The sequence below is a fragment of the Podarcis raffonei genome, chromosome 12, assembly GCF_027172205.1.
Source record: "Podarcis raffonei isolate rPodRaf1 chromosome 12, rPodRaf1.pri, whole genome shotgun sequence".
Lineage (NCBI taxonomy): Eukaryota > Metazoa > Chordata > Lepidosauria > Squamata > Lacertidae > Podarcis > Podarcis raffonei.
Genome location: NC_070613.1, coordinates 52415640 through 52433856, shown reverse-complemented (window position 1 = coordinate 52433856; position 18217 = coordinate 52415640). Strand labels below are relative to the sequence as shown.

General features: G+C 46.1%; 1 protein-coding gene across 1 annotated transcript in view; it reads right to left on the bottom strand.

Annotated features, from left to right (window-relative positions):
- The window catches only part of ITGA9 (integrin subunit alpha 9), a 227546-nt gene that overhangs the window by 61248 nt on the left and 148081 nt on the right, over positions 1 to 18217 (bottom strand). Inside the window, 1 exon segment of the mRNA XM_053359512.1 lies at positions 15347 to 15497. Coding sequence (XP_053215487.1) covers positions 15347 to 15497 — 151 coding nt within the window.

The following is an 18217-nucleotide window of genomic DNA, read 5'->3' as shown; positions in this document are numbered from 1 at the left end:
ACAATCAAGTTCCAAACTGAAAACACAAAAGAGTATTTGCATGGTGAGAAGAGAGGAAGGAGGCTGCCAACAAGAGTTCAAACAGCTTTTCCTTTCATTTGTGTTGATTTCCCTACACATTAACTCTTTCTAACTCTGCAATTGGAAAGGAAGTTACTTGAGCTAAATTGCTGTTTAGATGGGCTGGATGTGAAGAATATCCGGCCCTGTCTGTAGACAGGAAGTTCTGGAAATGTGTGTGTGTGTGTTTTAAAAAAACAGAAATCAAAAGATGCTTGTGAATTTTGCAGAGCAGCTCTGCAGATGCAAGGTTCTGAATTATTGCTCAGGATAAGCAACTAAATGTCTCTGTGTTTGTCCAAGACAAGCAGCCAAAAACCTTTACGGGTTCTCTCATTGCTGTTTGTAATACTGAATGCCATTTTAACTCAAAGGTGGAGCTACTTCTGGATTTCTCTTCGCATGCTCTCTGGGACATGCTGATGTAAGATTATCATCAGAACAAATACTGGTTCATTTCTACCAAAAAAGGAGAAGTCTGTTCCCTCTGCAAGTCAGGTTCTTGTGATAAAATGCCATTAAAGCTAGAGGATTCTAACAGAGGCTCCCTTAAGAAAGCGCTGGCGAGAGTCTCATTTTGGACTCGCTTGTGTTTTCTCTGTCTTTTGGAATCCTTCTTGGACTTCTTTCCTTTTAAGAGAGACTAAGCTATTACTTCTCCAAAGGACCGAATTTATCACCAAGTCAGTTATCATGTCAAGGAAGGAATTACATCTGAATCAGCTAAAGAGCAAAGTCTAAATGCACAAGGCAAAAACTGAAAGCTTAAAAGAGACTTTCCTCCAGAATAAGTTCTCAGATTAAAGATGGGACACATCTCACCACTTTAATAATACATTTTTTAAAGGTTGACTGGTAGAGCATTAATGAACATCAGTGAAAAGAACTAAAAAATGGTTACAAAGCACGGATCCACATGAATCCTCAGGATTTTTGCATTGGGTCACCCCAAATTTACCATCAGATCACATAGCATGTCCATGGCTACAGCCTGCACCAAAAAAAATCATACATCCACTGTTTCATTCAGAATATTTTTTTTTCTTGTTTTCCTCCTCTAAAAACTAGATGCGTCTTATGGTCAGGTGTGTCTTATGGAGTGAAAAATACAGTAAGTGGGATGAGGGAGATGGACAGGAAGATATATGTGTAGCCCTGCTCAGCAGATCAAATTTATGAGCTGATCCAAGGTGCCTTGCTCCAGCTGTCATATGTCCTACTAGTCACACCCGTGGTGTCCAAACATACAGTATGAAGAGGGAGGGTACCCTCATACATTCATCCATACCCATGAAGACTTCCATGCATGTTCAGGATTCCAGATGGAATGGAATTGTTTGCCCATGTATCTTATTGCATACAACTTAGGGCAAGGCTGATCAGAGAGTTCAACATCAGGGATGAGGCTAGTGGCTGGCTGTGGCATGCACTGATTCAACTTAATTTATCTGCTTACTGAAATAATTGGATGTCAGGGGCTCAGGAGCAGAAGCACAGGGGAGAGAGGAGATGGAGAGCGAAGGGGAAGAATCCGAGGGCAGCGTGGGGGAGTATGACGGCGACCTGAGAGATTCCATGAGCTTCTCCAGCGAATCAGAAGATTCCCAGAAGGGGGTGCCGATGGTCAGGGCAAGGGGGGTCCCAGGGGGGACGCACCAGAAACAGGGGGCCAGCGGGGACTCCCGGGGCAGCAGGGGGGGATCAGGACCAGCTTCCCCACCAGAGCGTAGTGGGGGGGAAGAGTCCCATGTGTCAGGACCAGCGTCTCCTCCAGCGGGGAGAGAGGATGAATCAGGGCTGACCACGCCCCCATCGGAGAGTGGGGGAACGGAGGGGAGGTCAGTTCCAGCTAGCCTCCCCGAAGGGGGGAGCAGTGACAGCAGCAGTGGAACGGTCAGAAGGAAGGTTGCAGGCTGGGCGCGCGCGCCAAGTTCAAATGTACAGGCGCGCGGGACAGCAGGAAACCCAGATTGGGAACCAGGTCCTAAAGCCCGCCGGAGGGAGGGGGAAGATTCAGGGGACTCAGCGTCAGGAGAGTCTAGGAAGGGCGAGACCCCGACGGACAGGCGGAACCAGAGGAGGAAAGAACAAAGGAAGAGGTGGAGCAAGGCTAGAGTCTTAAACTGGTGTCTGGGGGGAGGAGATTCAGACGGAGCTTCAGCGGTCTAGAGTTTGAGACGTAGGGCTGCACGCTGCGGCTGTGAAAGTGAAACTGAACTTCAATAAAGACTTTCGTACTTAACAACGAAGCGGCGTTGGTCCTTTGTGAGCTGGGACCTCGGGCAGCTCTGACATTGGCATTCGGAGAACACCAAATCAATTCACAGAGCAACAGCAGTCTACAATGCTCACCACAACGAAACTTTTGAAAGCGCAAAGGTGGGCTGGGGAAAAAAGAGGAGGAGGCATAGGAACTGGGGTGAAGATGAAAGTGTGGGAATCTTCAGGGTATCCTTCCTAACTTGCACTAGCAAGTTCCTTTATGTAGCAGAGTTACATTCCCCTTTTATATGCACAGCAGATAGCTGGTTGCAGGCTCGTGTGAGCCTCTCACTATTGTACAATTCAATCTGTCTCAGATTCCTGGTAAATTCCCCTGAATCCCTCTTAAAAGAATAAAGACGCAACAATCTTATTCAAAGTCAATAAAAGAAGTTTACTCACATCAGTTCACAGTTGGATTCCTGAAGGCAGACTTAGTTACAAATATGTACACGCGGATCTACCCCGTATGGGGGAATAATCCCAGTACTTCTGCTAACTGAGAGCTAGCAGAGCAGTCCTAGCTAGAAGCTGGTCAAACGAGGAAGGATGTCAAAAAGAGAGAGGTGTGCTGCGTGACTCGTCCTTTTGTTACCTGGACGCCCACCTTCTACCACATGCAAAAAGAAGGATGCGCCAGCCAGGAGGAACAGGAAGACCAAACATTCCCTTGCATGTATTCTCTAGCATTACAAGGAATGTTGTACTTGACTGCCTCTCATGGATCACATCCCACGAAAGCAGGGACATGAAAGGGTCTTAAGGAGGAAGTGGCTTCAGTTTCCTAATTGGGCAGAAGGTGAAAAGAGTACTTACCCAGTTTCCCTGAAAGTAAGACATCGCCCGAAAATAAGACCTACTTCCAGTTTCGCCTCTCGCTGTAATATAAGGCATCCCCCGAAAAGAAGACCTCCCCGATAATAAGGCCTTGCCCGAACATAAGGCCTCCCTGGAATATAAGGCCCCCAAAGCTAACATAAGGCGTCTGACTCTTCTGGACTGTAGCGGCAGGCGCCGCCACGCAGCTCACTAGCCGCAGCGCAGCCGGAGCTGTCCAGGCAGTGCGAGGTCTCTTTAAATCAGAGAGCCCGCGCCGCCACCAGGACAAGCTGGGAAAATGTAATGGGGAAACTGTAACTGCTGCTCACTCTGCCCTGACGGAGTCTGGCCGACTCACAATTAGACAATAAATGTGTACTGTATTCTTCTTCATGGAAAAATAAGACATCCCCTGAAAATAAGACCTAGCGCATCTTTGGGAGCAAAAATTAATATAAGACACTGTCTTATTTTCGGGAAAACAGGATAGTAGTGGCAATTTGTGGGAGGAGGAAGATGCAGGCGATGCAAAGCAGGTGTACTAAAGGAGGGGAGAGGTATGAACATGGGGGGGTGGAAGGGGTACAAAGTGGGACTGCAGAATGGAAGAAACGGCCTCAGAAATGGAGTCAGGAAGGTGAACAATGAGGGCAGTAGTTGCATTAATTCATTACCTGACCTTCACCGCAAGGTGTTGGGATGGGTTACAGCATTAAAAGCAATGTTAAAAGTAATTTATAAAAATCTTGTTGCATGGGATAGGGAGAAGAAGCTATTGGGGCTTGTGGGGGAATGGCAAGAGGGACGGCAAAGAGCCCCTCGTACATAAGGTATTCATTCCATTGGTAAGGCAGATAGTTTGTGAGCATCTCAAAATGCATGGCTTTGTAATCAACAGGAAAAAAGAAATCATCAGAATTAAAATCTCACCCTTTTGGTAAACACAACTGTAACCACAAAAAGTTAATATGCACTAGCACTCATAATATGCACTCAAAGCATATGTGTGCTTTGAGTTTTGACAGGAATAGCTGGAAGAAGCTTCAAGAATTGTCTGTCATTCTATAAATTAAAATGAGTAAAAAAAAAGTCACTGAATCCAGAACATCACTTAAACCTTTGCTTCTGGATCACAAGTGTTATGCTGGAAAAGTGCCACTCATTTTTTTAATCACTTGTACGTACACCTTGCACAGTGAGACATGTAGGGAGGTGATGCGGTGCAACTGCATGGGTCATTTTTATAATGGTTCTACACCAGTGCGCACACCTGAACTCTATGCTGCGAATTAAATAAAGACTGGTGTGATCTTTGGGCTGTTGTCTATGTGGTGTTACTAAAAGCTATTGTACCAAGAGCAGCCTCTCAGTTTGGATTTAGGGAACGTAACATGGAGAGTGGGTCGGCTATTTTATAAAGAACACAGGGCTGTCACTGAAAATGTCAGCCCTGTGAATTATCTGCATAGTTTTCTCTCCTGTAAAATATGTAGCACCAATTGGGAGAATATAGGTATGGCCAATGAGGCTCTTAAATTCATTCAGTTTCATCAACTGGGGTGGGTAGGAAGAGAGTGAGACATTCTATTGTGGCTTATTAATACTTCGGTTGCGATTAACAATTTCAAAGCTCTTGTTCCATAAACACTCTCACACTCACATAGTCCATTCATTCATTAGAATGATATACGGCAAAGTTTTTAAAAGGCAACTGTGTCTTGCTGCCAAGGAAAAGAAACTCCATTTCTTAAGAGCCAAAACTAATACTTCTCACATACTGTGAAAGGCCAAAAAGAAGCCTCTTTACAGAACTTACTTTGTATGGAACAGATCAGACACTGTTTCATAGATTTCATAGAACTATAGGGTTGGAAGGGAGCTTAGGGTCATCTAGTCCAACCCCCTGAAAAGCAGGAATCTCAACATCCAGTTTGAAACCATACCGGACCCTGCTGAGTTTTGAATTAGTATTAATGGCTAGTCTTTATTTTGCGGAGATCTTTCTTGATTTAAATCCTAGCAATTTAATTTTGTATGATCTTCTCCTGTAAATACTAGAAAGAACCAGTTACCAACACTACACTGGTTACATTATGAAAATAAATTTTGCTAATATTCAAATTTAGCTGGCCTTGTTCATGCGTAATGCTAAGACAAACCATGGGTTGGTGAGAACGAACACAGATATATCTTTTCAAATAATGCACACTCACTCTTGCTTTTAGAAAGTCTTTAAGGGAGGGAGATAGGGCAGCTGACAAACTACTGGAAGCTGAGCTGAAACTTGTCTTTGATTTTGCCAAATCCAGATCTGTAGGCCAGCTCTAACCACTAGACTTCAAATGCACAGAGAAAGACCACAAGAAGTTATCAGAAAATCGATTCACAAGTGAGCTGAAGGGAGAAACAAAGGGTTAAGTGACTAACGTGGGACTGACAAGACCATGGAAAAGGATGCTGTCAAAATGATATGTAAGATAAATGCGCTTCCTCTGCTTGCCCCTTTAATCTGAGCCTAATCCTTTTAAAACCAGGATATCTGCAACCAGTTACAGTAGATGCAGTAGGTTCTTACATCTGAAGGTCAAACAAATCCCAAGCAGCTGAATTTCTTATATATATCGTATTTTTCGCCCTATAAGACGCACTTTTTCCCCTCCAAAACTGAAGGGGAAATGTGTGTGCGTCCTATGGGGCGAATGCAGGCTTTCGCTGAAGCCTGGAGAGCGAGGGGGTCGGTGCACACTGACCCCTCTCACTCTCCAGGCTTCAGGAAGCTATCCGCTAGCCGTGGGAAACCCAGCTCTCCCAGGGCTAGCGGAGAGCTTGCCTGCACCCAGAAGCTTGGGGCGCGCTGAGCTCCGCACGCCCCAAGCTTCAGGATAAGCGCAGCGGTCCGCTAGCTGTGGGAGAGCCGCGCGAAGTTGCGCGGCTCTCCCATGGCTAGCGGAGACCTTGCCAGCACCCAGAAGCTTGGGGCGCGCTGAGCTCCGCACGCCCCAAGCTTAAGGATTAGCGCAGCGCTCTGCTAGCCCTGGGAGAGCCGCACGGCTCTCCCACAGCTAGCGGAGACCTTGCCGGCACCCAGAAGCTTGGGGCGCGCTGAGCTCCGCACGCCCCAAGCTTCGGGCTTAGCACAGCGCACCTGGGGGAAAAATAAATCCCCCCCCTTTATTTCCCCCCCAAAAAACTAGGCGTGTCCTATGGGCCGGTGCGTCCTATGGGGCGAAAAATACGGTATATAAAAAACTTATAACAGCAACTCCCCAGTGAAAAATAAAAAGGAAATAGCAGCTGGTCAAGGATGCATTTTCTAGAAATCTAAATGCTACAGATGGGCCATAAATGAACTATATTTTGGAAGATAAATCTCAGTTTTTGGGGGTTTTTTTAAAGTAACACTAATTATAGGCAGAGGAATAGGAGATTGCAGTGCTTGAATGAATGACACAGTGATCCTATGCTGTTGCCTTTTTCCTGTATAAATCAGTCTTCAGTTGTGGCCAAAATGACTATACATATTAGAAATAAGATGAGGGTTGTTTATGTGTTCGTGTAGAAAACCACCTCCTTCCCTAGAATAAGCTCAGATAAATGAAGGCAACTGCATGGAGCGTAGAAAAGAACATCCCTTTCCATACAGAGACCACAAATCTTAATTGCACCTTTGGATCTGTTAAATAAAAACCCTTAAATCTCTCCTAAGGAGTAAATGCCTGACCAAATGGAATGAGAGCACGTAAGACAGGAAATCAGGCCTGTTTGTACAAAACAGACATGCCCCAAATTACACGGTGACATGTCCAACTTGGAAAGGAGACCTTTTTGGAATTACCACAACAAGGATTACGGATTGACCAGAAGTTATGTGTTGTGCATGTGGATGTCATATTGCTATAACATTTCAGGCCAAGTCTGTCTTTATCAGTGTTCTAAGGCCTGGTCTACGCAATGCAGCAGGATGAGGCAGCAGAATAGACTGTACCGCTTCAGATTATTTGCAGGCAGGTTTTCATTACATGGAACGGGATATTTGCAACTGGTATGGCCCACTTTTAATATAAAGTGGTACAGTCCATCCTACATCATTCTGCAGCTTGGTGTACAAATACCCTCCAACATTTTTTCAATTAAAATAGGAACGTCCTATTCCATGATTATTTATATATATATATATATATATATACACACACACACACACACACACACACACACACACACATCCTGCCGATCTGACTGGGGTGCCCCAGTCACTGTGGGCGGCTTCCAACATATATAAAAACATTAAATATAAGAAACACTTCCCTATATGGGACTGCCTTCAGTTGTATTCTAAAGGCTCCTTGGCTCAGACGGTCGCAAAAATCCATACCCTCTGATGGAAATAGGGGCACCCTAAGGAAAAGAGGGGTGTGGTAGAGGGACGCGGGTGGCGCTGTGGGTTAAACCACAGAGCCTAGGACTTGCCGATCAGAAGGTCAGCGGTTCAAATCCCCACAAGGGGGGGAGCTCCCGTTGCTCGGTCCCTGCTCCTGCCAACCTAGCAGTTCAAAAGCACATCAAAAGTGCAAGTAGATAAATAGGTACCACTCCGGCAGGAAGGTAAACAGCGTTTCCGTGCGCTTCTCTGGTTCGCCAGAAGCGGCTTAGTCATGCTGGCCACATGACCTGGAAGCTGTACGCCGGCTCCCTCGGCCAGTAAAGTAAGATGAGTGCCGCAACCCCAGAGTCGGCCACGACTAGACCTAATGGTCAGGGGTCCCTTTACCCTTACAGAAAAGCAGGACATTCCAAGATCAGAAACAGGAATGGCTTCTGTAAATCTGGGAACTGTCCTTGGGAAATAGGGACACTTGGAGGGTCTGCCGTACATGAATCAGCCACACACTTTTTCAAAAATACCTGCTGAGACATGGGTTGTTGTTTTTTCAGTTGTAGATGTGTCTAATTAAGTCTATCATGCAGAATGCATAGGATTTGGGGGGGCATACTATCTCAACTGAGCATCATATTTTATTACTGTGAAGCTGTGTGGAAGTTTAGCCCATTTCTGCTCGCTTCTAATAACGATTCTGCACTGTAACTACGTAGTTTTCAAATGGATTTAGTGCCACCTCTGTTAGGCAGATGGGAGACATATGAAAGATAGTATCTAAAATGGGATAGCAAAAGAGATGCAACTCTTGAAGTTGAATGGCCAAGCATTCAACATTAGGGCTCTAGTACATGTAGCAATTGTACAAATGGGGGAATTTTGCTAGGGCAGCTTTTTAACCACCTTGCAACATGACATGTTATAAACATAATTATAAAAAGTATCAGCTCTAATCTTAAGAGGCTGACCACTCATTTTAAAATTTGAAGATAAAATTCAGCATGTAATATACCGTATTTTTCGCCCTATAGGACGCACTTTTTCCCCTCTAAAAATGAAGGGGAAATGTGTGTGCGTCCTATGGGGCGAATGCAGGCTTTCGCTGAAGCCTGGAGAGCGAGAGGGGTCGGTGCGCACCAACCCCTCTCGCTCTCCAGGCTTCACGTAGCTCTCCGGAAGCAGCGGGAGCCCGGTGCTGGGCTCCCGCCGCTTGCAGAGAGTTGCCTGCATGCTGAAGCCTGGGCGCGCTGAGCTCAGGTGTCCAGGCTTCGCGCACCTCTCAGCAAGCAGCGGGAGCCGGCGCTGTGCTCCCGCTGCTTGCAGAGAGTTGCCTGCATGCTGAAGCCTGGGCGCGCTGAGCTCAGCGCGTCCAGGCTTCGCGCACCTCTCAGCAAGCAGTGGGAGCCAGCGCTGGGCTCCCACGGCTTGCAGACAGCTGCCTTTTCTGGGGGCTGGGGTCGGGGGAAGCTCGGGCCTGGGGAAGCCTGGGGGGGGAATAATTTTTTCCCCTTTATTTCCCCCCAAAAAACCTAGGTGTGCCTTATGGGACACCTATAGGGCGAAAAATACGGTAAATACTCTGTTCTCAAACACATTCCTATTTAGTTCTGTCCAAAGATAAATCCCACAGAGTTCCATTGGACTTACTCCCAAGTAAGCAGGTTTGGAATTGCAGTGTCAATGCAGAGCATGGTAGCATATGTTGTGATTAATTACAAGGATGACCCATTCTCATAATCTGCCTGCATTAAAAAATTTAATGCATTTTTAAAATCAAATAACTGAATCCACTCTAGGCTGCTATAACTTGAACCATTTACCATCAGGCAATAGCTTTTATTGGAAGCTTTTTCATCACAGAAGGCTCAAAGGTATTTGTAGCACATACAAATGATACTGTGTTACATGGCCAGACTTAAGCCTAGTTCTTATTGAAGTGGGAACCTGGGGGCAGGGGTGATGGAAACTCCTTCACAGAATAGCAGTCCTACTCGTGAGAAGACTAGGCAAGAGCAACATCTGGCTTTTGTTAGGAAAAGCACCCACCTGCACTCTGAAGCCACAGACTTATCACTTTCATGAGAACTTTAATGTTTGGTTACTTGTTCAAGATTGCTTTGAGACAAGAATCCTCCATGAGCTGATAACTGACTGATTTTTTATCCTGTGGAAACCACAAAGCAACTACTTCCAATGACTGGCCAAACAATGGCTCAGTTCCTCACCTGGGCTACTGGACCACTTTCCTTGCACTCCAGGTCTTTCCCATCATGATCCCTCTCTCACTCACACACCCTTCTGGAGACAGCTCCTTTAGTAAAGGGTAAAGGACCCCTGACCATTAGGTCCAGTCGTGGCCGACTCTGGGGTTGCGGCGTTCATCTCGCTTAATTGGCCGAGGGAGCTGGCATACAGCTTCTGGGTCATGTGGCCAGTATGACTAAGCCGCTTCTGGCGAACCAGAGCAGCACACGGAAACGCTGTTTACCTTCCTGCTGGAGCGGTACCTATTTATCTACTTGCACTTTGATGTGCTTTCAAACTGCTAGGTTGGCAGGAGCAGGGACCGAGCAACGGGAGCTCACCCCGTTGCGGGGATTTGAACCGCTGACCTTCTGATCAGCAAGTCCTAGGCTCTGGTTTAACCCACAGCACCACCCACATCCTTTGACAGCTCCTTTACCCTCAACCAAATTCCACTTACCCTCAACCAAATTCCACTTGCCTTCAGATTTGACTTGAAAGACACTATGGTAAATGTCCCATGGACCATCTAACATACTGCTCATCATCTCTGCAGCAGGCTTTTGCAAAATGGCAATTTTGGATTCTTTCCGGAGCAGGAACTCAGTCATTGGCACATATGGACTAAAACACTGCCTTGGTGTGCCACTTCACCAATGAGAAAGCTGGCCCTAACCAAGTATTCCATCTCTCTTTTGGGTAACCTACTGAGAGGTCACCAAAGGAAAAAGTATAGCACCCTATCACATTTCCAAAAACAGCCCAAGCTGCTCTGAGTACATTTCACTTTCCCCTTACGAAACTGCTGGGGATAGAGTCTTAGGGAAGGAGAGTCTGAGAATACTTTATTTTTTAAAATGTTTGCATCTAGGGGGAAAAGAGAGGAGCATTTCCCCCCATGCTGGCACAAGCCACAAAAATGACGGAAGTGCCATCAATGTTTCAGGCACTGAAATAAAACAGCAGGATTGCTGTTAGGGCACTGGACACCTCTGGGAAGAAGTCATTGGCCAATGGCTAACCATGGTTTGTGTATCAGGAACCCTCAACAGGCTTGCTCACTTCTCCTCCTCACTCACACTCTTTCTCTCTTCTCTGTTCATCATTACAAACATAAGAGACCAATCCACTGCTCAATGCAGCGGCAGCAAAGCATGAAGCTACACCATCCCTGGCAATGCGTATCCAGCCTCTGAGTTCCACTAGGTAGGAAGAAGAAGAAGAGTTTGGATTTGATATCTCGCTTTATCACTACCCGAAGGAGTCTCAAAGCGGCTAACATTCTCCTTTCCCTTCCTCCCCCACAACAAACACTCTGTGAGGTGAGTGGGGCTGAGAGACTTCAGAGAAGTGTGACTAGCCCAAGGTCACCCAGCAGCTGCAGGTGGAGGAGCGGGGAAGCGAACCCGGTTCCCCAGATTACGAGTCCGCCGCTCTTAACCACTACACCACACTGGAAATGAAGGTTGCTAGTTCAGAACCCAAATTCTAGAGCAGAGGTCGGCAACCTTATCTGAGGATGGGCCGGTCAACGGTCTGTCCATCAGAGGATGGGCCGGAGCGTGTGCGCATGCGTGCTCTTCCGGGTCGGAGGAGTGCCCGTGTGCATGCGCACACGCTATTTCTGATGCTCCTCCGACCCAGAAGTGCACCGAAAATAGCATGGGTGTTTCTCCATCCCACATGCATGCGCACACGCTATTTCCAGTACACATCCAGGTCGGAGGAGCACCTGTGCGCATGCGCACAGGCAGCATCAACCCAGAAGTTGGTTCCCGTGCCGGTAAGAACAGGGAGCGGTGGGTGGGTGGGGGGTGGCAAGGGTTTGCCATGGGCTGGTTAGACAAGCCTCGTGGGCCGCTACCGGCCCATGGGCCTTAGGTTGCCGACTCCTGTTCTAGACAAAGCAGTGCTTGTAGCCAGGACATAACTAATAATAATAATAATAATAATAATAATAATAATAATAATAATAATTTTATTTGTACCCTGCCCGCCCCGGCCGGAGCCGGGCTCAGGGCGGCTAACATGCCAGTAAAATGTTAAGTCTGACTCTGCAACTCCTACATGGCTGATATCCTGGGTGACTTCAATAAGCAAAGCAGGACTGGGAACTTCTTTTTAAAATGTTCTTAACAAAAGGGCAGTTTGCTTTTCAGAACCTGTTCCTACCAAATTGTCTAAATGAGCTAGCAAATGAAAGAGGACAATTACTGAACAGTCCCTGTCATTAAGGCATATTGATATAGAACATGTAATTGGGTGAGGCCCATTTCCAATATATATAATTATCATACGGTTGGGATTTCAGTTCAGGGTGCCGTTTATCTCCAGCACCATCTCAAACTGCCACTCTTAAAAGCAAGCGAAAGACTCTCTGGTGTGAAAGATGCAGCTCCTTTCTAATAAAAACCGATAAACTTCTAGGTCTTGTTACAAAGAAAATAAGCCCAGAGGTCAATGCCTCCTGTTGCTGCAGAAAAAGGAGAAAGAAGGAGGCCATTAAAAGCTGTCTGTTGTTAATGACCTACAGAGGTCATTAACATTAGGCTCTTTCATTAGAACACAAGCCTGACTTCAAAAGAGTCTAGGATCCCAATTTGCTTGGAAGGGTATCACTGATTTCAGTGAAACTTCCTTCCTCAAGACAGTGTCCTATTGTTTTGAGTACTGACATACTCCAATTGTTAACTACCAAACCAAACTGCGCCAAGAAGACCAGGAGAACAGCGGAGAAAATCCTTCAAATTAACTCAACATTCTTTGCTTAACATTTTTAAATTTCTTTGGGTTTATTTTCAAAGGACTCACACCACTACAGCCACCCACCCTTCTGCTCAAATTGACCATAGGCTCGATTGAGACAAAGCTAGTCACTTACATACTATAAAAATCAATGACTAATTTGAATCCTATTGATTTCAGTGGAACCTAAGTTGGACTTTGTTTGTATCCAGATCCACTACTATACACTATGGGAACACATTCAAAATGTGTTCTTTCTATACAGTTGTACCTTGGAAGTTGAACGGAATCCGTTCTGGAAGTCCGTTCGACTTCCAAAACCAAAGCGCAGCTTCTGATTGGCTGCAGGAAACTCCTGTAGCCAATCAGAAGCCACAGAATCCTCACTGGACATTCAGCTTCCAAAAGAACATTCAAAAACTGGGAACTCACTCCCAGGTTTCGATCGTTCAGCAGCCAATTTGTTCGGGATCCAAGGCTTTCAAGATCTAAGGTACAACTGTATATTGATCAGTACAGTAGCAACCATCCAAGAGAATAGAAGCATTCTAAATAAAGTGTTTTTTGTGGGAGAGAGGGGGAAATTTCTTTATTTATGAAACATCCACTGACAACTAACCTTGCAAAACATTTGCCACACAGATGGCCATTTCTAAAATAGCAACGCTAGGACAACTAACCAAATGATGCAAGCTTAATAAGCAGGCACACTTGAAAGAACACCTCAAAGAATCCTCTCTATAGTGATGTACAGTTTGAGGACTAATTGTCCCTTAAGCCTATGGAAAGCAATCTTTCAGCCTCTGGCCAAGGCACTGATGCTGGCTGGCTGCAGAGCAGTGTGGAAACAAAATAGCTCAATAAATGAAGTCTTTTAAATATCAACGTGCCCTTTCTCACCCCAGTGAAGAGGAACAGGGGGTTTGCCCAGAAATCCCATTAACATGGCTCATGAAATTTCAGAGTCTAAAGGAAATGAGAGCCAGCAACAATAACACTTGCATGGAAAGTAAATGCTACTCTGATAATTACTGAGCCGGGGCATATTTCGTCCTTTAAATCTTACCATTAGATACTCAGTGTCATTGCACCTAATATACGTTTTCAGGAGTTTACATAAGCCATTTGAAACAAAGAGCCAGTTATTGTCCTCACTTCTCGTAGCTACAATAACCAGATGAAAGCATATTACATTTAATCTACTAAGCAGCGCTTAGCAGGCACATGAAAAAACAAACCAAGATGCATGGCAGGTTACTGTATATCAGGAGGGCTATCCGAGGGAGATTATAAACCTGGCAGCCAGGGTGGTCTTGATTCTGAGGTTTACCTCTGCTGAGAATGCATTTCAGGTGGCAAAATGGGGGAAAGGTGGGCCTCTTCTGCTGGATCGTGTTCATTAACAGAGCAGCTGCTAAAAGTATCCGAGCGAGCTGCTTTTTTCAGTGGAAACATGCTTTACATAGGACCACTAAACACAACACCATTATGATGTTGTTGTTGAGGTGGACAGGTCTGCTTGTCTCTAGGGATGCGCTTGTGCAGCAAAAGAAATATGTAAAGTGGGACATGGAAGACACAGCATACCTTCACCGATGGTCAAGAATCAAGGGAACTTGGAGGCTCCCCTTGAAATCACTAAGATTTCAAGACAGAGACAGAGCAGTTCCACCAGGCCTTTGGCCAGGGCACAGCCTGACTCCCTCCTTCGGCAATCTTCGCGGAGCTCTGGCCCAATGGTTGCCATTGGTTTGAGTTGAATTAATTTTATAATGAATGATTTTAGAGTGTTGTGTTGTGTTGTACTTTTGTACTGTTTTATTGTTGTTAGCCGCCCTGAGCCCGGCTTCGGCTGGGGAGGGCAGGATATAAATAAAATTTATTATTATTATTATTAAGAGTTAAAGGGGCGGCTCCAGCTGCACATTTGTATCCTTAGTTATCTCACTCAGCTAATGCCTCCTTGCAGCTGAAAAGCAGGGGAGGTTAGCTGAATGAAATAATTAAGAGATAGTAAAGCTTCTCTCCCTCCCCCAATTCTCAATACGTCATCAGACTTTGGGAGGTTTAATTTAGGCTTTACATTTTGTAAATTGTATAATTTTAAGTCTCTTCAAAATCTGGATGGCAAAAAGCGGGGTGTATAAGTCTGCTCCCAGACTTTGGAACTCCCTTCATAAACTGTTTTATTTTGGGAACTGTTCTTTTAAAAGGCTTTTAATAATGCTGTGCTGTTTTTAATATCCCAATACAAGAAGAAAGCTAAAAGCATCTGGGCAATCAAGTGAGAATTCTTTTCGCTCTCGCGATCAAACCAGTGACTGCAAAAATATTAAGAACAGAAAGAAGCTGCAGAAAGCTTCTTCTGCACAGAAGCTTTTATTTGTAAAATAGCTTAATAAAGATAAATAGGAGAGCCAAGCTCCCTTGATTTTACACCCCTAGGACAAATGAAAGCAGTTAAAACTCCGCTAATCTCCATGGTCTGAAACCTAAAAAAATTTAATTTATAGAAGTTAACAAAAGGAAAGTTCCTTCTCTTCCTCTCCTTGAGGAACCCTCAAAAAGCCTGAACCCCCCCCCAAAAAAAAACCTTTTTGGGTGTTCAGGAGGACCCTACTGAGGAATATGGGACAGGGTGTGGGGAGCTGTTGTGAGAGAAGAGAACAGAAAACCTTCTTTCCATGAAGGTGGCGGTCAGAGGTGACTGCGGGGTGTAGGATGAGATGAGAAACTTTCCTTCCATTTACTTCCATAGTTTATCTTGAAGTCCAAACTCATGACTTCAGATTAAGAAAAATACAGCATTGCCTGTCCCCAAGGCTGACCGGTTATTCCTACTTTTTGCCACATTTTGATGAAGAAGAGCTCTCTGGAGAAGTTGAAGGCAACGTTCGTGTCATACGCATCGTCCCCAATGTTGGAGATGGTGATGTTCAGGGAAACGTTCTTCACGGCTCCCAAAGCCAGATAGGGAGCCCTATCGTCCACGCTGTGAACAGAAATGACAACAGGTTAATCCTTTGCTCCGCATTCCCATCTTTTCTCAATTCACAGTAGAGAAACGTGACATCTCACTTAAAAAACGCAAGCCAAAAGAGTTCTCTTGTTATAGGGAGACAAGAATTAGGTGTCTGGCTCATCTCCTAGTCAGTCACTGTGTGGCCAGGCCAAAAGCATTGCTTGAGACCACAATGCAAATCAGAGATCATATTTCATCCACCATCAGTGCTTGCTGCAGTTACTGTGCACTGAAATGAATGAGAAAAATGGATTGGTCCCATGCGCACCACACGGAGCTCACTTGAGGAAGAGGGTTGGATAGTATTGCATACAAACTGAACATTAACCTAAAAACACTGTAACTGCAAGAAAGAAAGCAAAAGAGAATAGAATACATATGTTGTCAAAAAGCAACGTTAAGCCATTGTAGACAGGATATGCCATTTCACGTCACTGCATCCTCTACAGCAGCTGCTTGACTGAGTCAATCATAAGGAGGCCAAGAATATATGTGATTATCATGGAGTCTGTAGGGGCAAAAAGCAGTAACTGGAAGCGCAAGTTGATGCACTGCTGGACCTCTTGCAGAGAGGTCACGGTAGGCAAAAGTGAGTGCTTGCAGATGACGCCTTCTTTGCAGTCCTCTAAATCGGCATTAGAGCCAGATTTTCTCAACCTTGGATCCCCAGATGTAGTTGGAATACAACTCCCATCCAGTGGCATCTCAAAGGGAGGCGGGGCGGTCCGCCCGGGGTGCCATGTCCAGACAAGAAGGCACCCCATGGGGTGCTCACCCCACTGCCCCCGGGTGCGGCGGTGCGAGCAGCCATCGCACCACTGCAGCCACGTGTGGAGGATCCTCCGTTCGCAGCTGCAGTCGTGAGCAGAGGATCCCGCCACCGTCCGTACGGCTCTCAAGTGGCACCAGCGGCAAACCGCTACATACAACGCATGCTCGGTGTCGCACGCATGCGCTGTACGTAGCGACGCTGCACATGCGCCATACGTAGCAATGCCATGCATGCATCATACGTAGCAACGCCATGTATGCGCCGTACGTAGTGGCACAACACATGCACCGTACGTAGAAGCGCACGCATGCGCAGCCAGTGGTTTGCCCCGCCCCGGGTGTCAGTTAGCCTTCGTTCACCCCTGCTCCCATCATCCCTGCTGAGAAGGGCCAGCTATCAGCAATGATGCGAGTTGTAGTCCAAACACATCTGGGGACTCAAGGTTGATAAAGGATGCATTAGACTGATCCCGGAAGAACAGAACTGACCAGACTGGGTGGGGGCACCCTGCCTTGAGTGCCTTTGTCAAAGGGTGTTTATAGCTCAGATTCACCTCTATAAAAGAAATATATTCTGACTGAAGACATGGCTACATGCCACCTGTCCAAATACATGGAACCTCATGCATGGAAGCATAAAGGTAAAGGTAAAGGTACCCCTGCCCGTACGGGCCAGTCTTGCCAGACTCTAGGGTTGTGCGCTCATCTCACTCTAGAGGCCGGGAGCCGGCGCTGTCCGCAGACACTTCCGGGTCACGTGGCCAGTGTGACATCGCTGCTCTGGCGAGCCTGCACCAGCGCAGCACACGGAACGCCGTTTACCTTCCCGCTATAAAGCGGTACCTATTTATCTACTTGCACTTTAAGGGTGCTTTCAAACTGCTAGGTGGGCAGGAGCTGGGACCGAAAGACGGGAGCTCACCCCGCTGCGGGGATTCGAACCACCGACCATACGATCGGCAAGTCCTAGTCACTGTGGTTTTACCCACAGCGCCACCCGCGTCCGTATGGAAGCATAGTGGAAGATAATTTAAGTGCAGAAGCAGCAGGCAGCTTTTGGTGGGTTTTAACATTTCTTTCTTTCTTTCATTCATTCATTCATTCATTCATAGAACAGATGTAGTCCTTCCATCAAAAATTGATTCCAAGGCTACTGATAATAACACAGCTATTAGAAATGCACCCCCCATGTTTTTGTTACATGAGCATCAGTAGTGGCATATGTGGTGAGGAAGAGCCACAGTCATCCTTGTGACATTGGCATTGATGCCGGGCTGCAGTAGTGCATCACCACTAATCCAGTTCTCCCACCGCTGCAGCCGCACACCCCGAACCTCGCTGCCAGCCCAGCCCCATCAAAGTTAGCGCCAGCCCCACCACATGTCAGTCAATCTCCTTCCTTGGCATGCAGAGGATACAAAAGTACATAAATCAAAACATAAAATTGGCGCCTGTTCATAAAAGGAGATACGTTAAGAGGAAACATAATCAGGTTAAAAAGTGCCTTTCAAGTCTTGTAGCAATGTAGTTTAATGGCATCTCTCAGAAATGTTGCTACATTCTCCGTAATGTCGCACCTATGACCGTTCAGTACAAAGGAAACCCTGATGAAGTCGGGGCAATTTAACCTTTCTTTCAGCATGGAGTTTAAATATTTATCTTGGATTTTTGCGTAAAATGGGCAGTAAATAGAACACATGGAATGGTTCTGACCTGTTTTGTACTGCAAGGACAATGCCTTTCTGCGTATGGAATGCACTGCTACAGATGCATAAGAGTTTGACCCAAAAGACCCTGAGGTTGTAGCCATGGTGCTCCCCAAAGATTGCAAGACTATAACTCCCATCAACCCCAACCTGCTGGCTCAGGATGATGGGATCTGCAGATCAACAGCATTAGGGGGAAGGGGCTACCCCTGA